General features: G+C 45.3%; 1 protein-coding gene across 5 annotated transcripts in view; it reads left to right on the top strand.

The window, feature by feature from the left end:
* ehbp1 (EH domain binding protein 1) overlaps positions 1 to 21849 on the top strand; it is a 569586-nt gene that overhangs the window by 82376 nt on the left and 465361 nt on the right. For all 5 annotated transcript variants that reach the window (XM_072507229.1, XM_072507216.1, XM_072507208.1 and 2 more), the window contains exon 3: positions 20132 to 20189. In XM_072507229.1, the coding sequence (XP_072363330.1) occupies positions 20132 to 20189 (58 nt within the window). The remainder of the gene's footprint in view (positions 1 to 20131; positions 20190 to 21849) is intronic.

Raw genomic sequence — 21849 nt, 5'->3', positions numbered from 1 at the left:
TGCTCCATGTTGACCTCCGAGAAAGTGGTTTTCCAAAATTATATCATAAATTATTGCTAATCTTGCTGCCTTGCAGACTAGATCTTATTTCAAATATTAGGAGTGTCTTTACATTAGGAACCTGCCGTTTGTTTGGTGAAATTGCTTTTATAGCCCATGAAAAATGGGAGTTGAATGCCCCAATATCATGCTTTAAATACAAGGACCACCGTTAGCCTGAACGTATTCCTGCAATATGTAACAGATTCTTCAACTTTAAGAATGATGACACCCCAAAAGGTAGGTAATTAATCTAATTTTAAAAAGACGCAGATGTCTTGCAAGCTGAAGTGTTTCATTTAAGATTTCTGTTAAATGAGTTAGTTAACATAAGCAGCCTTTCAACACGTATACTGATGATTGTCCATATCTGAATCTGACACCAGCAGTGATGTGATGGGCCAAGTGTTGTGTTTCTGTGCTGTACCATCCTATGATCCTGTTTCTGCATATGCACAAGACATGTCAACACGTTCTTCATGCCAACATTCCTTCATGTAGTAGGAAAGTGCCACGTTGAATCTTTGTCATGAAGGCATCATTGTTATTTTGTGGACAGGCTACAATATTATTTCACAATTTGGGTATAATCAAAGGTGAAGGAAAGTAGGGGTAGTATTTCTGTTCAAAGCAATTGCTTTCTGTGGATGAAAATTAAGTCCGATCTTAAATTTCTGTAATTTTCTTTAATAATAAGGGAGAATACTTTGAAATTTAAATAATGACATTTTCTTTCCATATGATATTGACTGGAGGAATGTGTTGAAAAGCTGAATGTCATTGCACAGAAATATTTAATCATAGTCAGATTTTTAAAGCACAGAAAGAGGCCCTTTGGCCCATCCTGCCTACACCAGCCATCAAGCCCCAATTGATTCTAATCCCATTTTCCAGCACTTGGTCCATAGCTTTGTATGCTATGGCATTTTAAGTGCTCATGTAAATGCTACTTAAATGTTGTGAGGGTTCCCACCTCCATCACCCTTTCAGGCAGTGAGTTCCAGATTCCTGCCACCCTCTGGGTGAAAAAGCTTTTCCTCAAATCCCCTCTAATTCTCCTGCCCATTACCTTAAATCTATGGCCCCTGCCTATTAACCCCTCAACTAAGGGGAAAGGCTGTTTCCCATCTACCCTATCTATGCCCCTCACAATTTTATACACCTCAATCATGTTCCCCCTCCGCCTTCTCCACTCTAAGAAAACAGCCCCAGCCTATCCAGTCTCTCTTGATAGCTGAAATGCTCCAGCCCAGGCAACATCCTGGTGAATCTCCTCTGCGCCATTTCTAGTGCAATCTCATGTTTTCTATAATGTGGCGACCAGAACTGCACACACTACTCCAGCTGTGACCTAACACGCATTTTATACAATTCCGTCATAACCCTGCTCTTATATTCTATTGGCCACGGCTAATAATGGCAATGAAGGCATCTATGCCATCTTAACCACCTTATCTATGTGTCCTGCTGTCTTCAGGGATCTTTCGACATGCACCCCAAGGTCCCTCTGGTGCTCTGTACTTCCTAGCATCCTGCAGTTCATTGTGTATTTCCTTGCCTTGTTAACCCTCCCAAGATGAATTAACTCACACTTTTCAGGAGAAATTCCATTTGCCACTGTTCTGCCCATCTTACCAGCCCATTTTAACTACCCTGTAATCCAAGGCTTTCCTCCTTGCTTTTTACTGCACCACCAATTTTCGTGTCACCTGCCAATTGAGTCCAAAGATGTACAGGTTAGATAGATTGGACATGATAAAATTGACCTGTAGGTTAGGTGGGGTTACAGGGATAGGGGGAGGGTGTGGGCCTATTTAGGGTGCTCTTTCGGTGCAGATTCGATGGGGCGAATGGCCTCCTTCTGCACCGTTGGGATTCTATGGTTCTAAGTCTCTCTTTTTTCTCTCGTCACAAATGCCACCAAAGACTCATTCCACTTCTCAGTTTATTCTAGTTTACATATTATTGGGGGTTGATTTGCTCATGGCTGGACAGCTGGTCCATGATGTGAAACGATGCCAACAGCGTGGATTCAATTCCCATAACTGCCTGAGGTTACTCATGAAGGCCCCACCTTCTCATCCATGCCCCTCACCTGAGGTGTGGTGGCCCTCAGGTTAAATCACCACCAGTCATCTCCTCCCAAATCTTTCCAAGACCACCATCAAATAACCCCACTTTACCCGATCAAACGCCTTCTCAGCATCCAGTGCCACCACCACTTCCATCTCCTTCTCATCCGTCGGTGACATGATCACATTTAACAACTGTCTAACATTCGAGAACAGCTGTCTTTCCTTCACTAACCCTGTCTGATTCTCACCTATCACCTTGGGGATGCACTTCTCCAACCTGGCCGCCAGCACTTTTGCCAGTATCTTGGCATCCACATTTAATAGGCATATGGGGGCCTAAACGACCCACACTCCACTGGGTCCTTGTCCTTTTTTAACAGCAAAGAAATTGAAGCCTGTCCCAACATCTGCGACAAAACCCCCCCTACCTATCGCCTCTTCAAACATTCCTAACATCAGCGGCATCAATTTGTCCTTAAACGTCTTATAATACTCCACTGGGAACGCATGCAGCCCTGCCTCCTTCCCTGACTGCACCTTCCCGATTGCCTCTTTTACCTCCTGCTGCCTCACCGCCCCTCCAGCCCTGCCCTATCTTCCTTCCCCAACCTCGGGTACTCCAACTAGCCAGGACCTCCCTCATCTCCATTTCCTCCCCCGGTGGCTCCGACCTATACAAATTCTCAGAAAACTCCTCAAAAATGTTATTAATTTGCTCCAGAGCCACCACTAACCTCCCCGTCCTATCCCGTACCTGGACTATCTCCCTCACTGCCGCCTCCTGCTGGAGCTGGCCGACTTTCTCCCCATGTTCGTAGACAGGATGGTCTACAGATGGCCTGTCTCAATTGGCGCACCGCCGTCCCTATGGACAACCGATCAGACTTTACCTGAAGCTCCTTCCTCCCGTCCAGGAGGGCCGGGTTGACATCCCCGCATACCCCCTATCCACTTCCAACATCTCCCCTATCAACTTCTGGCACTCCTCCATCTCCTCCTTGTCCACCTTATACTTAAACAAGATCACCTCCCTCCCCATTACTGCCTTCAGAGCCTCCCAAACCACCGCCTGCGAAACTTCCCCCTGTACAATTGAATCCCACGTATTATCAATCACTGTCCCAAATTCTTTGAGAATGTAATGAATAGAGTTGATGAGGGGGAGTCAGTGGATGTGGTTTATTTGGACTTTCAGAAGGCGTTCGACAAAGTCCCACATAAGAGCTTAGCATGTAAAATTAAAGCTCGTGGGATTTGGGGTTCTGTCTTGAGATGGATAGAAAACTGGTTGGAAGACAGTGGTACCCGGCACTGGACGGAGGGGGGGAGCCCGAGGTGTTGAGGTGTTCCGGGACCTCCCCTACAATGGGAGTAGGAATTAACGGGTCTTTTTCCAAATGGCAGGCAGTGACTAGTGGGGTACTGCAGGGATCGGTGCTGGGACCCCAGCTATTCACAATATAAATGATTTAGATGAGGGAACAAAATGTAACAACTCCAAATTTGCAGATGACCCAAAAGTTGGGTGGGCGGATGAGCTGTCAGGGGGATGCAGAGATCTTTCAGTGTGATTTGGACAAGTTGAGTGAGTGGTAGATGCAGTATAATTTGGATAAATGCGAGCTTATCCACTTAGGTAGCAAAAATGGGAAGACAGACTATTATCTGAATGGCCATGAATTAGGAGAGAGGAATGTGCAACGAGACCTGGGTGTGTCCTTGTGCACCAGTCGCTGAAGGTGAGCATGCACGTGAAGCAGACTATAAAGAAGGCAAATGGTATGTTGGTCGTCATAGAGAATAGAGAGATGATTCGAATACAGGAGCAGGTATGTCTTGCTGCAATTATACAGGCCCTTGGTGAGACCACACATGGAATATCGTGTGTAGTTTTGGTCTCCTTATCTAAGTTATGGGGTTTCACAGACAGGTGTAGGTAGGATGTTTGTGATGGTGGGGGAGTCCAGATTCAGGGGTCACAGTCTAAGGGTATGGGGTAAACCATTTAGGACTGAGATGAGGAGAAATATTTTCACCCAGAGAGTGGTGACGCTGTGGAATGCACTATCACAAGGGCACTGCAGTGGTTAGCACTGCTGCCTCACTGCGCCAAAGACCCAGGTTCAATTACGGCCTCGGGTCACTGTCGGTGTGGAGTTTCCACATTCTCCCTGTGTCTGCGTGGGTCTCACCTCACAACCCAAAGATGTGCAGGGTAGGCGCATTGGCCACACTAAATTGCCCTTTAATTGGAATTTTGTTTATAAAAGGAATTCACTACCACAGAAAGCATTTGAGGCTAAAACATCTTATGTTTTCAAGAAAGAGTTAGATATAGGACTTGGTGCTAAAGAGATCAAAAGAAATGGGGGTAAGTGGAACAGGTTACTGAGTTGGATGATCAGACATGATAATGAATGGGGGAGCATGCAGAAAGGGCCGAACGACCGTATCCTCCTATTTTCTATGTTTTTCTGACCAAGATCATCACCATCCCCCGTTGCAAATCAGAGCTCTCAGGGAACCTGTCTGTGAAACCCCATAAATTCTACTCTTAACTAGAAGAATGGTTCCCAGAAAAAAGCTGCAGGTCCTGCAATTATTTGGCTTTTGCGTTCCAACTAATGGGATGTTGTTTTGTGGAAGTTGTATTCTCGGAGTTTAGGAAAGTAGATAGATTTAGATTAAGACCATAAGACATAGGAACAGAATTAGGCCATTCGGCCCATTGAATCTGCTCCGCCATTCAGTCATGGCTGATATGTTTCTCATCCCAATTCTCCTGCCTTCTCCCCATAATCCCTGATACCCTTACTAGTCAAGAACCTATCTACCTCGGTCTTAAAAACACTCCGCCTTCTGCGGCAAAGGGTGATCGGCCTTTGGAATTTGTTATCACAGGAAGTGGTTGAAGCCAAATCATTGTATGTTTTCAAGAAGCAGTTAGATACAGCACTTGGGGGTGAAGGATATGGGGGGAAGGAGGGATCAGGCTCTTGTGTTGGATGATCAGCCATGAACATCATGAATGGCGGAGCAGGCTCGAAGGGCTGAATGGTCTCCTATTGCCCCTATTTTCTATGTTTCTCGTGGGAGAACATAAATCTAGGGGTCACTGCTTAAAAATAAGGGGTTGCTCATTTAAGACAGAAGGGGAGAAATCTTTTCTCTGAGGGTCGTGAATCTTTGGAACTCTCTTCCTCAAAAGACAGTGGAAACAGAATCTTTGAATATTTTTAAGGCAGAGCTGGATAGATTCTTGATTAACAAGGGGGTGAAAGGTTATCCGGGGGCCGTCAGGAATGTGGAGTTGAGGTTACAATCAGATCAGCCGCGATCTTATTGAATGGCAGAGCGAGCTCGAGGGGCCGAGTGGCCTCCTCCTGCTCCTAATTTGTATGTTACTTTGTTTATATGTTTGTATCCTACAGTTACTTGTGTTATGAAGACATGCTCATGTCAGCCACAACTTTTTAATTTCACCAGCTGGTTTCAAACCTGGGACTTTCTAAAATGGTTTAATTTAAAAATCTTTATTGTCACAAGTAGGCTTGCATTTACACTGCAGTGAAGTTACTGTGAAAAGACCCTAGTGGCCACATTCCGGTGCCTGTTCGGGTACACAGAGCGATTCACCTAACAAGCACGTCTTTCGGGACTTGTGACAGGAAACCGAAGAAAATCCACGCAGACACAGGGAGAAAGTGCAGACTCTGTCACAGACAGTGACCCAAGCCAGGAATGGAACCTGGGACCCTGGCGCTGTGAAGTGACAGTGCTAACCACTGTGCTACCGTGCCGCCCATTAGCTGGTTGTGGACCAAAACAAGGGCATTGACTGAAACTAAAGGTGGCTACCAATATATCACTATGTAGCCACATTTAATTTCCTTGGGATGGAGACCAAGAATCAATGAACACTAACCGGAGACTACGGCTTCCCTGGAGAGTTGTGAAAAGGCTGCTTCCTACATTGTCACAAATGGAGATTCACTGTATTCAAACAGGGAAGAAAGAACCATCCAAGCTAATTGCTTGAACGTTAAAATTAACGACCTTGGCCATAACACACAATGGAAGGAGAATGACACTGACATGAGCTAATCAAAGCCAGCTTTTGGAATATACAATTGACATTTTTTGCACTTCTGTTGGCAAGATAGAGAAGAGAGGTGCTCTTGGATGAACTTCGTTTTGCTGGATTGGACTGGGAAACAGCGAATACTACAGAAATAATTACGTTCTGCAGCAGTGTCTCGAGAAGGAAAGGGAAATAGCAGCTACAACTTTCAAACTACCTCAGCTCAGAATGCCAACCTCCAGATCTACACCAGTGTCTTTTGTTTTCTTGCTGAATCTTAACTTAGCCAAAGGTGACCTCTTTTACTCTGTAACTTGAAGTTTTTACATGCTTGGTTTGTGTATGTGTCTGTGTTCATTTTGCAGAAGTTGGGATGTAATTTTTACATTTTAATATTTTTACCTGAGTGGGTTTTAGCACGAGTTAACAAACCCTTTGATGAACTCAAGAAATCCTGCCTGGTTAATTCTTTTTTTAAATTTCCCACCAGCTTCATTACTAAGATACCAGCAAGCTACAAAACTTCACACCCTCAAATGTCAATGGCTTCATTTCAGTGACAAGAGATTATATACACTGCTAACAAGTGACTTGGGTCATGTTGATGCCAGTAGCTCCGTCGTGGTACAGAAGAGTTTTACTGCTTTAATGATCAGGAACCCACCTCACCTTTAGCACAAAGAGAAGTGCGATGACAGCCAGCCCAGACTTGTAGAAAATAAGACAACTGTTGACTTCATGTTAAGTAGTGAACTTGGGACAAGTCCACAATTCACTGTGGACTGCAGGCCATTATTCTACCAAAGAGCCCAAATCCAAAAAGCACAAGTGATCTTTATGGAGAATGAGGGGCTCTCTGGAGCCTGTCTGGTTAATTCTTTATCATCTGCACATAATCACTGAATTATCAACAACGTCCGTTTAAAATTCTGAACCTCTGTTACAATCAAACGAGGAGTGGGGAAAGAAGCATTCCACCCTTCCTCACCTGGTCATAATACTTGTAACAGCCAAGCTTATAATACATACCAGGAATTGTCATCTTTGTTTTCAAATCTGTCTATGACCTTACCGCTTCCTACCTCTGTAACCTCCTCCAGCCCCACAACTGTACCAGATACCTGCCCTCTAATTCTGGCCTCTTGTGCATCTTTGATTTTAATCGCTCCATTGGTGGCCATATCTTCAGATGTCTAGGACCTAAGCTCTGTAATTCCTCCCCTACACCTCTCCAGCTCTACCGTACTCCTTTCAGACACTTGTTGAAACCTACCCCAGAACCAAACTTTATATGGCTCAGTATCATAATTTGTTTTCTAATACTCATTTGAAGTACCTTGTGATGTTTCTTATATTAAAGGTGCTATACAAATGTAAGTTATGTTGTTGGAATGGTTGCAATAAACCGCCATATACATTCATTAGGTCATGATTAAAAATAGTGGTGCCAATACTCCTGTTTACCCGTGGCACTCTGCTTAATATGAGACCATGAGCTTAAATGGGAAAGCCCCCCAAAAATGGGTCAGCGATCAAAATATGTGATTAACCTGTCCCTGCTGATTGAAATGCGGGCAGTATGCCATCCTTGTACTGCTTTATTTCATGGAGTCACTGCTAATTGTGCTTTCAATGGCTGTCTGCATCAGAGGGGTGAAAATCTTAACTTCCTGAGTGCTGAGAGTCATGCCGGTCTTGTGTGTGTCCTGGGAACAATGAGCAAAGGTAGAACTGGCGGAGGCACTGAGCGGTGTAGGGAGACCTCCATCCAAGCAGAATTCACCTCCTGCCCATCAAGAAACAAAGAGGAGGACATCCAGTCACCCTCGCGTCAGACTGAGCTACCGGCGAATCTGGAACCCCAAATATGGCCACCAGTGAACATGGGTCCAGGTCTACACAGAGTATCTCTGATATGGTGTTACAGAAAGAGGTCCAGAAGCCTATCGGCTTGGGACAAGACCAGAACATGTGTGCATGGCTAGCTGGCCCACGAGAATAACGCTCACACTTATCCTCAACCCCAGGGAAAAAACAGCTCATCTAATCCTGGTCAAGTGCATCCTATACAGAACCTTGAATTGAATCAGACTCAGCCGAGCACATGAAGGCGTGGAGTTGACCCTGTGAAGGGCCTCACTACACACCTCACCATTAAGGTTGGGATCCAATTCGCCCTCACACCAATGGAGCAGAATCCGTTGAAAGGATATGGCCATGTAAGTCTGAAATAGACCTCCCGTCAAGCCCAACCAGAGACAGAATCTTCTTCAGCAGGGAAAAGGGCGGTGCCAAGGGAAAGGAGAAAATTGCTTTGTGTGAAAAATCGTGAATTTGAAAATACCTGACAAGACTGGAACTGGCAAGTTGGAATTTTTCAGCCAACTCCTTAAGACTAGCAAACCTCCCCTTCATGAACACGTCCACAAACCTCTTCAGACCCTTCCCCTCCCAAGACTTCAATGTCGAGTCCAAACCAGCTGGTAGGAAAAGGTGATCATTACAAATGGGGGCCAGTCAAGACAAGGAGAGGAGCGGAGCTTGAAATGCTACCTAAACTGTTTCCAAATTCTCAGGAAGGAAACCACCATTGGATTCGATGAAAATCTAACAAGGGAAAAAAGCAAGTGCAGTAACTATTGCATGAACACTAAAGGCAGTACAGGAGCTCACTTCTACTTGGATCTGGGATCACTAAATCACAACAATATTTTCTGAATATTGGCTGCCCAATAGTAAAACAACAAATTGGGGAGGGTCAAACCTCCCGACTGCATATCTCTTTGGAGCAATGAATCATGGATTCTAGGAGTCTTACCCGCACAAATAAAGGAAGATACCAATTTGTTGACCATACTGAAAAAAAGGACTGAGGGAAGAAAATGGGGAGACACTGAAAGAGGATGAAAAATCTCGGGAGCTCATTCATTTTAATAGTCTGAACCATAACTGCCAAGGATAGGGGAAGATTGTTCTACCTCTGCAAGTCCGTTTTAATACTGCTAACCAGACTAGTGTAGTTTAATTTATGAAGTGCGACCCAGTTGTGGGCCCTTCCCACTCCCAGATAACTAAAGCTAGTCTTGGCCAGGCGAAAAGGTAACGTCCCCAGTTGGGCCCTCCTCCTAGGGGGTTGACCGGGAAACGGTCACTCTTGTCCAAGTTGTACTCCGAAAAGGAGCCAAAAATGCAAAGCAATCTCGTCCATGGAGGGTCTGGGTCCGTAATAGAAAGAAGTAGGTCATCCGTATAAAGTGACAGCCCTCCCTGATTTATTTGCAGAAAGTGAAAGCCAAGTTCTGCACGCATGAATACAGCCTCAACCGCTACCTTGGATTCATGTCTCACTACATTTAATCCCCCACCATCTGGCCTAGGCTTGCGAAATCCTACCAATGAGAAAAATATCAGCCATGATTGAATGGCAGAGCAGACTCGATGAACCGAGTGGCCTAATTCCGCTCCTATGTCTTATGGTCTTAACTGTCCTGGCTTGAGACAATTCACACCTCTTTAACCTGTGATTATCCCTTTCTTCAGTCGCACTGCCTGGACTTGTAAAGACTTGCCAAAGTATCATCTTGCATCATTGGCTTTGTCTATATATGTGTTTGTGTAACCTACCTCTTCATTCACCTGATGAAAGAGCGACGCTCCAAAAGCTAGTGATTCCAAATAAACCTGTTGGACATTAACCTGGTGTTGTCAGACCTCTTACTGAATTACCCCCTCCACTTAACAGAGGACCTCAGTACTACAGCAAGCAGCTCTATTGCAAAGCAAACCAAAGTGGGGACAATGGACAGCCCTGCCTCGTGCCCCTGTTCAACAGAAAAGTTCAGGGCATTCATATGAAAATTTGCAGTGTGGGCCTTATACAGTAGTTGAATCTAAGAAATAAATTTGTGGCGAAAACCAAACCTCCCAAGAATCTCCAATAAGTACTCCCACTCCACTCTATCAAATGCTTTTTTGGCATCCAGAGAAACAATCATCTCCAGCTCGGGTACCGAAGAGGGGACAAGGATAACATTTAACAGGCGACTTATATTGGCCGACAATTGTCGACGTTTCACAAAGCCCATCTGATCTTCCGGGATTATATTTGGGAGACAAAGCTCCAGCCGAAGTGCCCGCACCGTGGCAAGTACCTTGACGTCTACGTTCAAAAGTGAAATAGGACGGTTTGACCCACGCTCTGTCAGGTCTTTATCCTTCTTAAGAATGAAAGAGATGCAGACCTACGTGAGGGTAGGGGACACTGATCCCCAGAATAAGGAATCATTAAACATATCCAGAATTAAAGGTACAAACTGCTCCAAGAACCTCTTACAATTCAATCGGAAAGCCATCCAGACCAGGGCGTTGCCAGATTGTATCAATCCAATTTGTTTTAAAATTTCATCAGGATGCAACGGGTACTCCAACTCACTGTTCCTCTCCACCTCAACAGTTTGGAAGGGTAGTCATCCCAGAAGGTCAGACATGACCGATCCATCCGCAAGAGGTTCTGATCTGTAAAGATCGCGGAAAAAACTTTAAAAGCTGCATTAACCCGAAGAGGGGTGGTAATGAGGTGACTGGTCGATTTGTGTATCTGTGTGATCTCCCGGGAGGCCGCCTGTCATTTAGGCTGGCCAGCCAAAGACAACTGGCCTTCTCTCCATCTTCGTGAAACTTGCCCATTGAGTGTTGCAACTGGTTTGCCCTGTTGGATGGTCACGAAGTGTGATTGCAGTTTTTTCCTACTTGCCAACAACTCCGGACTAGGATTAAGTCTATCCAAGAATGGAGTCCACAGCCTCACTGTCATCACCAAAAGTGCTTTACACAAAATAATTTTCCCCCTAAGGACCACCGTTAGGGCCTCCCACAACTTGGAATGTGAGATTGCCTCAGTCCTGTTACAATTTATATAGTCCTTTATGGTAGTGGACATGTGCTCACAAAATTTCTTCTGTGCGAATTGTTGTATCCAACCTCCATGGTGGATGTTGGGTGGGACCAGACTCTAGCACAAAATCAACAAAGTGTGGTTCATGGTTCAAACTAACAATCGCTGAGTACTCAGCTGCCACCATTGAGGGGAGGAGAGGCCTATCTCCAACAAAAAAGTCAATCTGCAAAAATCTCTGATGAACTTGCGAAAGAAGGAAAAGTCTTTCGCACTTGGGTGCAAGAAATCCCAAGGATCTACTCCCTCATTTTGCATCATGAAAGACAACAAAAAGGATGGCACGGTAGCACAATGGGTAGCACTGCAGCCTCACGGTGCCGAGGTTCCAGGTTCGATCCCGGCTCTGGGCCACTGTCCGTGTGGAGTTTGCACATTCTCCCCGTGTTTGTGTGGGTTTTGCCCCCACAACCCAAAGATGTGCAGGGAGGTGGATTGACCATGCTAAATTGCCTCTTAATTAGAAAAATGAATTGGGTGCTCTAAATTTATAAACAAAAAGAAAGACAACAAAGCCCTGGCTACCCCCGATGAGGCAAAAGATTTGGGCTTGGAGCGATCTAATCTAGGGTCCAAGACACAGTTCAGGCCTCCACCCAAAATGATGTGAGTCCAAATCTGGGATGGAGGCCAGCAGGGTATTAATAAAGTTCATATCGCCCCAGTTTGGTGCGTAAATGTTAACTATAACAACCAGGGTGTTCACCGGAGCGTATTTACCATTGGGGCCGACATCTTAGAGGCAGTGAACTGAACCCCTTGATGTATTAGAAGCACCCACCTCTGAACCTAACATCGAAAATGAAAGACCTGCCCTACCCACCCCTTGTGCAGACTAGTTTGGTCTCTGACCCGCAAGTGGGTCTCTTGCAAAACCACCACATTGGAGTAATCTGTTACGGTGAGCAAATGTCCTCAACCTTTTCAATGGCCCATTCAAACTCCGAACTTTCCAGATGACCAAGCAAATCATATCCACCCTCATAGAATCATAGAATTTACAGTGCAGAAGGAGGCCACTCTATACCAGCCCTACGGAAAGAGCACCCTATCCAAGCCCACACCTCCCTGCAACCCAGCAACCGCACCCAACCTTTGGGCACTACAGGGCAATTTGGCGTGACCAATCCACCTAACCCGCACATCTTTGGACTGTGGGAGGAAACCGGAGCACCCGGAGGGAACCCACATAGACACGGCTCTCAATCTGGAGTCAGCCATTTTCGCCAAGTGAGATTACCCAAGGGAGCCTTAAAAGGTACAGTGAACAAATCCACCCAAGAAAAACCTATATTCACTACCAGCAAACTATCCCCGTCCCTCTTCCCCACATCATTGCCCTTTAATACAACCATATCCAAGTACAAATAGGTATGAGACAAACAAAAGCAACTAAAATCTACACCTAACAAACCCAAACAAAGCAAGAACTCTGAACTCATTACCTAAAAAACTACTATAATGAGCTGCAGCGATTCCTTCAAAACCGCTCCTGTTAGCTAACTCTTAACTTTGCAGGGAGGCTTCCGACTGGAGATAAAGAAAAATAGTTATAAACAACCTTGCACTCCAAGAAGAGGCTATATATTGTCATAACAAACAGAACCCCACATAGTGCATACTCCAAATATAAACAAGAACTAAAAGAATTCAACCCTAACAAGAACATAAAAAACAAGAACAAGCATAAAACTGCAACAATGTAACTACAAGAATTCAACCTGCTCATCAACAGAATCGAAAACTCAATTACACTGTGCCCAACTTATGTTTTTTGGTGAAAGAGTCCACCTCTCCCGGTGCATGAAAAAAATAGTCTTTCCCCTCCAAAGTTACTCTGAGCCGAGCTAGGTAGACCAAATCAAACCAGGCTCCACTCCATGGTCTATCTGTTCTGCATTCTGGTGTTAGCTGGCTACGCATTAAAGCTCTGACTTAGATGGTAACTGCTGCAATTCATGGCTGAAGTATTGATGTATGCATTGAGGTGTCAGTTTTGTCTTTAATAATACCAGTAGAATTCAAACAATGGGAGTTAATACATCTAATGCTTCAAAATAGGTGGCGTTAAGGGTGCATTGCAACTCCTTGTCTTTGAATTTGACAAATTTGATCCTGGAGTGATCTCTTCTAGTGCTCTAAGAAGTCAGTTGTCTGGCCTCAATTATCATTTATTTTGATGGACAGTGATGCAGATGCATTGACATGACTGTGTAGAGGTGCAACTAAGGTAACTAACATCATTAGCTGGTCAAGCAGCACATCGAGTTCTCTAATTTAAATGTTGCCTTTGGTTTTCCTTTAGGCATGTATAATAAGGAGTAAGTTGACAAAGTAAAATACATTCAATAAAATTTATGCCTACCTGCATCGGTACAGAACTATGTTCCCATTTACATTAAAGATGCTTTGAGATGCTGTTTTCAGTCGAGTTTAGTAGTATTAGTTTATCCCCAATGAAATTTTGTTTTGATTTCAGTTAACTGGTCTGTGGGCTTATCTTATTTCATTTAAAATACAAATTCCATAAGGGTGGTAAAAATATAGATGCTAGGTCAATCACCCTGGAAGTCAATCTTGGCAGTCAAAAGATTTAACAAGTGATAGATAACTCGTAGTTTTCAGATATCCCCAGGCGAAACATTGATTATCCTGTGAATCGTGAATTTTGTCAAGCACAGTGGATTTAATGAAAGTATTGCAAACTGAGGGAAGAACTTGAATAAAAAACAGATGACTAAAATCCCAATGGAAGAGCTAGTCCGCGCACTCGCACACACCTCATATCCCACATTGAGAGTTGGGTTTGACATGGTTAGACAAAGATTAGGAAGTTTTACTTTAAAAGGTTTTGCCTCCCATCATATATCACTGATGAAGCATCAGCAGACAATGAGCCAACCATCTACTTTTGGGCAGAGCACACATGAATAACTGGATGAATATATTCAAAACATTTTGGGAGCTGGAATTGCTGTCAGCTAAAGTAATTGAGTAACAATATAGATGTGGTTGTGTGGGGAAAATATGATAAATTAGTTGAGTCATTCAGCTTCACATTAGCTATCTCACACACTGGTCATCAAACCTTGTGACTGGTATACTCACATCATCGAGGTTGAAGATGAGAACCGGCTCAGTTGAAGGATGATGTACGGCAAATTCATGAAGGGGTTCAAAGTACACTGGGACAAGAGAGTGACAAAGATGGCTAGCGGTGATCAGGGAAATTGACCATATTTATCATTAGCAACCTAATCAATCTCAATTTACAGCTCAATATAATAGGCTGTGGCTATTTGGATAGGTAGGAATGAAACTATTGAACTGGCGGAGCTAGAGGAAGGTGGCCTAGTCAGATGAAAGATTGAGGAGGCCGGGGAGAGGGCTGTTGCTTGATGGTCACAGTGACTAGTGAGAGCTGTTTCAATACTCTGAAGGGCAGAAGCTGATGTAAACTTTATTATAATATTGCACTACAGTACACATGGAGTTATTTGAATGTAAATCACCACTCTTTGCAAAAATGTGTACTTTGGGATGTCTAAATTGTGGCCAATGAGACGTGTATGGTCTCAATTCTGGCAACGCAGCCCTAGAAGCAAATGCTACTGTACTATTTGTGTGTACAACTTGGATACACGATAGTGAAGGGGTTTGGTAACCTTAATAATAAAAACATTTTAAAAAGGGGCCAAAAATGCAATATCTGAAGAGCTAAAATGCTGTTACTCAAATGTCAATGATGAGCACAAATGAGACAGATGCATTTTAACAACATTTTAAAGGTTTTAACAAAAAAAGTTATTATTTGAAACATTCTTAAAAGTGCAGTGTTAATAAAAGTCTTTTAAAAATGGAACCAGGAATTGATTCCGATTAAGATAGATTCAAATCAAGTAAGTTTGGGTGCCGCATGCCTCTGCTACATTTTTCTCAAACCCAGTGATGGCCTTGTCTCTTAGGATTTGGAAACAGATTAGACAGCATTTCAAGCTCCTTTCCCTGTCTTCACTTGCCCCTGTTTGCAATGTATATTGGCCGACAATTGTTGGCCTTTCACAAAGCCTATTTGATCCTCTGAGATTATATTTGGGAGGCAAGGCTCCAACCGGGGTGCCAACACCTTAGCGAGTAGCTTGACGTCCACATTCAAAAGTGAGATGGGATGGTACGAGCCACACTCTTTCAGGTCTTTATCCCTCTTGAGAAGCAGGGAAATAGAGGCTTGAGTGGGAGTCGGTGGCAGCAACCCCAGGATAAAGAATCATTGAACACGTCCAGCAGTAAAGGTACAAGCTGCTCCGAGAACTTCTTGTAAAATTCGATCTGAAAGCCATATGGACCGGGGCCTTGCCAGACTTCATCATCCCAATATATTTTCAAATCTAGTCGGGGCTTAATAGATAGTCCAACTCACTACTCCTATCCACCTCAACTGTTGGGATGGGCAGACTGTCCAGAAACTCGAACTTGACGGATTTATCTGCTGGGTGCTCTGATCCATAAAGATCGTGATAAAAGGATTTGAAGGCTGCACTGGCCTGGGAAGGGAATTGAGTATCTGAGTGATCGCCTTTTATCACAATCTTTATCGATCAGAGCCCGTCGACAGAGCCATAAACCAAATTACATCGTCCACAACTTGTGCCTTTTCACAAGAGTCTGCATCTCCTGGAAGATTGAAAAAACAGCCATTCTCCTCAGGTGACTCTAAGGCGAGCTGGATAGGCCATCCCGAACCTGACTACACTCTTGTACAGGATAGTCTTCGCTCCATTAAACGCGGCTCTTTTTTGCACCAACTCCTTATACAGCCTAATGGAGCGTCCTTCACAGAACCCTCTCTTTTTATCCTTAAAACTGTGGAATCTTACAATCGTTGCACACGGTGGATCTTCAGAACGAGGGTTTGGTCAATGGGCCTGATCTAATTCAGCCGGGGATGCGAATCCACCCTTGCGCACCATTTTGAGGAACATGGCCGAGAACTATTCTGTGGGGGTATGGCCCAATCCGGATGTCCTGCCTCCTGACTTGTTTTCCAGGTCATTCAGCTTGGCTCTTAGTAATTTTTTAGTTTCAGCCACCGAAGTCATATCAACTCCAGGCTGACAATCTGATCACTGTGGTCCGATATAAAGCCACCTCCATACTTTTGATCGGAGCCCCATGGACCTCAACGGTCTCACGGGTTTTTCCCAGAGTCACTGAATGGGGCCAAGGCCTCTCCGATTGATCTTTTTAAAAAATAAATGTTTTTTATTGGGCTTTTGAACAAAGTATAGTTGCCGTTATGTACACAGGATATGATCTAAAAAAAAAGGGCACACACACAAATCACAAAGGGAAAGAAAAAAAAAGGTAACAACACAAGAGAAATACAAAATCAATTATTTACACACATAATTAGGTGTGTGTGTGTGTGCGTGCGTGCGTGCGTGCGTGCGTGCGTGCGCGTGTTGGGGGGGGGGGGTGTAGATATACATTTGGGTGCCAGAGAGACAATTACGGAGGGCAATACTCGAATGGTGCTGGTGTTGTCCATTGCTTCTCCCGGACCGATTTTGCTGCCGTTGTCGTCTCATGCTCACTTCCGATTGATCCACTGACACAATTTGTCGGTGCTTCTCAAACTCTTTCATCAAGATTCTAGTGAGAACTTCGGCTGAATGGAGTGGACGGAGAAAGAGAAACCAACTCCACCATCTTACCTCCCGTTGAGCCTTTTGAGATTTCAGGGCACACCTGACCAGAGCGTGTATGAGTGGGTTCTTCTCGGGGGTCGATACCTTGCTGAAGAATATGTGGGAAAACCAATTTCATACCAGGCATCTGTGTGGGAGACTGAATATTCCACTAATATGAATCTTCAGATATGGATTAGTGTCTGGGGATTGTCCAGATTTGATGCACGATCGTGATGACAGAATTATATAGATTTCCGTTTTAAAATAATTGAGATGCTTAAGTATAGTTAGATGGTCGTCTTCTGGAACCAACTAAGTTAATGTGACCATTTGGTCCTTGTCACCAAATTGGTCTTTACCCTACTTCTCTGGTACCATCTCCACTCCGAAACATTTCATCTCGTCCACCCAGCTCATCTTTCCTTCCAAACCATATTATCCACAATTCTTCCCAAACCCCAGCTTGTGGTTCTTAGCAGCTTTTCTATCGCCGCCCTGAAATGGACAAGTCTTTATTATGATCATTTCAACTTCCCATCTGAACTCCCTTTGCTCGCTCTTTGATTTCACTGCTCTTCTGTCCTCAACCATCCCCAACCCCCACTTACCCCATTTAACTCCACATCCTTCTATATCCACTGTGGAATTCCACTCTCCACCCAGCTTTCAAACCAGTTACAATTGCAGTTTAAGTCTGCCAACTGCCTAGCACTTGGTCCTCCATTTACTACAATACTTCTACAGCTGTTGATCTGCTCAGTACACCCTCACCTCCCCCTTTTGATATCTGAATTCCCTGCAAAAGCTTTTATTCTCTTTCTCAGGTTGGTCAGCCCTCTGCTATGGCCATCATCTTCACAGTAAGTCTAAGGTGTGTGCACACTTGAGCATTTCTGTGGAACCACTGGCTTAGCTGTCCAGAGCGCCACCAGATTGGCTGTCCAGAGCACCACCAGATTGGCTGTCCAGGGCGCTTCAGATTGGCTGTCCAGGGCACCACCAGATTGGCTGTCCAGGGCGCCACCAGATTGGCTGTCCAGGGCGCCACCAGATTGGCTGTCCAGGGCGCCACCAGATTGGCTGTCCAGGGCGCCACCAGATTGGCTGTCCAGGGCGCCACCAGATTGGCTGTCCAGGGCGCCACCAGATTGGCTGTCCAGGGCGCCACCAGATTGGCTGTCCAGGGCGCCACCAGATTGGCTGTCCAGGGCGCCACCAGATTGGCTGTCCAGGGCGCCACCAGATTGGCTGTCCAGGGCGCCACCAGATTGGCTGTCCAGGGCGCCACCAGATTGGCTGTCCAGGGCGCCACCAGATTGGCTGTCCAGGGCGCCACCAGATTGGCTGTCCAGGGCGCCACCAGATTGGCTGTCCAGGGCGCCACCAGATTGGCTGTCCAGGGCGCCACCAGATTGGCTGTCCAGGGCGCCACCAGATTGGCTGTCCAGGGCGCCACCAGATTGGCTGTCCAGGGCGCCACCAGATTGGCTGTCCAGGGCGCCACCAGATTGGCTGTCCAGGGCGCCACCAGATTGGCTGTCCAGGGCGCCACCAGATTGGCTGTCCAGGGCGCCACCAGATTGGCTGTCCAGGGCGCCACCAGATTGGCTGTCCAGGGCGCCACCAGATTGGCTGTCCAGGGCGCCACCAGATTGGCTGTCCAGGGCGCCACCAGATTGGCTGTCCGGAACGCCACCAGATTGGCTGCCCGGAACGCCACCAGATTGGCTGCCCGGAACGCCACCAGATTGGCTGCCCGGAACGCCACCAGATTGGCTGCCCGGAACGCCACCAGATTGGCTGTCCGGAACACCACCGGATGCCCAGGACACCACCGGATTGGCTGGAACACCACCGGATGTCCAGAACACCACCAGATGGGCTGTCCAGAACATCACCAGATTCCCCATGTAGCTGACTAAATGATATCAAGCACTGTTGGACCAAATTCGGCCACTACTCCAAGATCACTCATAGAGAGCAAAGAGAACCCCTGGCTTATTTACTCTGCCTATTGTCTCCTTAAACCCCTTCTCCCTATCCCTTCCACTTTGGGTGACTGTCTGTGTAGGGTTTGCACTTTCTCCCCGTGTCTGCATGGATTTCCTCAGGGTGCTCCAGTTTCCTCCCACAGTCCAAAGATATGCATGTTAAGTGGTTTGGCCATGCTAAATTGCCTCTTTGTGTCCAAAAGATTAGGTGGGTTTACTGGGTTACGGGGATAGGGTGGAGGCGTGGGCTTAAGTAGGGTGCTCTTTCCAAGGGCCAGTGTAGATTCGATGGGCCGAATGGCCTCCTTCTGCACGGTACATTCTATGATTCTCATGCTATTTGGCTATGGACTTCCCAAAGAATCTGGGATCAGGTTCCATAGATATGCTGACGACACACAATACTATTTCTCCGTTACTTCTCTGGACCTCTCCACTCTCTCTGTGTGATAATGTTGATTATCTGTTTGCATCCAGTCTTGGACGAACCCAATTTTTCCAGTTGAACTTTGGGACTTGGCCCTGGGCTGACCAGCTGACTCCATATTCTCTCTACCACAAACACTGCTTCCACCTCAGCCCAGTTGTTGTCACAACCGTTACAAGTACCTTTATCACTTCTGGTCTCAAACCATTCCAATCTCTCCTGGGCTGTCCGGAACACCACCAGATGGAGCCCCAAACTCCAAACCGTGGCTATCTGTAATCCTCAATTTACACATTCCCTAGTGTTCATATCCTACCTTGCTTCAAGAACGGATTATCCTTTACTCCTGTTCCTGTTAACCTACATTGGCTCCTGACCCTCTAACAATCCAATTTGAACTTTCATCCTTGTGTTCAAATCCCTTCATAGCCGTACCTCTTTATGTAACCTCCTTGCAGTCGCTCAACAACAACCCTCGCCCACCAAACCCATCTGACTCTGGCCACTTATACACCCCTCCTTTTTGCCCAATTTGGTAGCTGTGCCATCAACTGTTTCTGGAATCCACTCCTGCTTCAAGACTCTCCTCCATCCCTTTTGATCAAGGTTTCATAATGCATCTATTTTATCTCATTACATTCCTATCAAGCATCTTGAGATATTTTTCGATATTTAAAGCACTATTTTGATGCAAATTGGTGATTGTGTCTTTTCATGTTCTTCAATCAATATGTTATTTGAAACTTTAGTTTAAAATTTGTTAAGGCTGTGAACCTCATTGAAAATAAGATAAGTTGTTGGCAAATAGTCAGTCAGTGTATTCTGTGAAATAATTGGTGAGCTAATTCTTTTTGTTTTTTGTTCATTTTATTAGGCAACCAGACAAACTTGTAGTGGTTTGGACAAGAAGAAGCAGGCGGAAATCTTCCAAGGTTTGCATAAAACCTCTGCAGGCGGAAGTGTCATGAATCCTCAAATCAGTTTGTATTTATTAAGCAGCTTAATAATGAGTTTTGTAATGAAAATAAAACTGACACCTGGGAAGGGATTTTTAGTTAATTACATTTGCACTTTACAACCTAAGAACAGATTAGAAGAGAGAGAAAGAGCGCGCCAGCGGATGATGTGTGACCAATTTACTGAAGTGATTTTTGGGACTACAGATCTGATGGATAACAGGCTGATTTAGGAGATGTACGTCTTTGAGAGCGATAGACGACTATTAGACTGAATTTTTGAATCTGTGTTGGTAGATCAAAGAGATCAGGGTATGTAAGGTGATGTCAGAGTGGAAAACTAGTTGTTGGTGGTGCCCTCACAGGCTTGATCTTCGAGCTGTTTTCTTTATCATTTTCGAAATTACTTAGAAGATGGAGTATTGTCCAAAAGGGCGGTAGCAGAGTGGTTAGCACTTTTTAAAAATAAATTTAGTGTACCCAATTCAGTTTTTCCAATTAAGGGGCAATTTAGCGTGGCCAATCCACTTACACTGCACATCTTTGGGTTGTGGCGGTGAAAACCACGCAAACACGGGGAGAATGTGCAAACTCCACACGGACAGTGACCCAGAGCTGGGATCGAACCTGGGACCTCAGCGCCGTGAGGCCGCAGTGCTAATCCACTGCGCCACCGTGCAGCCTGTGGTTAGCACTGTTGCTTCGCAGCACCTGGGTCCCAGGTTCGATTCCCAGCTTGGGTCACTGTCTGTGTGGAGTCTGCATGTTCTCCCTGTGTCTGCGTGGGTTTCCTCCTGGTGCTCCGGTTTCCACCCACAGCTTCCAAGAGACGTGCTATTAGGTAATTTGGACATTCCGAATTCTCCCTTAGTATACCTGAACAGGAGGCGGAGTGTGGCGACTACGGGATTTTCACAGTAACTTCATTGCAGTGTTAACGCATGGGCAGTAAGGTAGCATTGTGGTTAGCACTGTGGCTTCTCAGCGCCAAGGTCCCAGGTTCGATTCCCGGCTGGGTCACTGTGCGGAGTCTACACGTTCTCCCCGTGTCCGCGTGGGTTTTCTCTGGGTGCTCCTGTTTCCTCCGGGTGCTTCTGTTTCTTCCCACTAGTTCTGAATGTCATGCTGTTAGGTAATTTGGACATTCTGAATTCTCCCTCTGTGTACCCGAACAGGCGCCGGAATTCGGCAACTAGGGGCTTTTCACAGTAACTTCATTGCAGTGTTAATGTAAGCCTACTTGGGGGCAGCACGGTGGCGCAGTGTATAGCACTGCTGCCTCACGGCGCCGAGGTCCCAGGTTCGATCCCGGTTCTGGGTCACTGTCTGTGTGGAGTTTGCACATTCTCCCCGTGTTTGTGTGGATTTCTCCCCCACAACCCAAAGATGTGCAGGGTAGGTGAATTGGCCATACTAAATTGTCCCTTAATTGGAAAAAATTAATTGGGTATTCTAAATTTATTTTTAAAAAGTAAGCCTATTTGTGACAATAATAAAGATTTTAAAAATTAAGTATCTAGGTTTGGTGCTTTAAATTTGGTGATGTTGGCAAATTAGATCTTGAGGATTTGGTTCAGAGCAGTGGCAGATGGAGTTGAACCTAAATACGTATAATGCAATGAGATTAGGGGGAAAG

Source organism: Scyliorhinus torazame, chromosome 1 (genome assembly GCF_047496885.1).
Source record: "Scyliorhinus torazame isolate Kashiwa2021f chromosome 1, sScyTor2.1, whole genome shotgun sequence".
In the NCBI taxonomy this organism is placed as follows: Eukaryota; Metazoa; Chordata; class Chondrichthyes; order Carcharhiniformes; family Scyliorhinidae; genus Scyliorhinus; species Scyliorhinus torazame.
The sequence above is the reverse complement of the archived record's forward strand: the minus strand, read 5'-3'. Positions and strand labels throughout refer to the sequence as shown.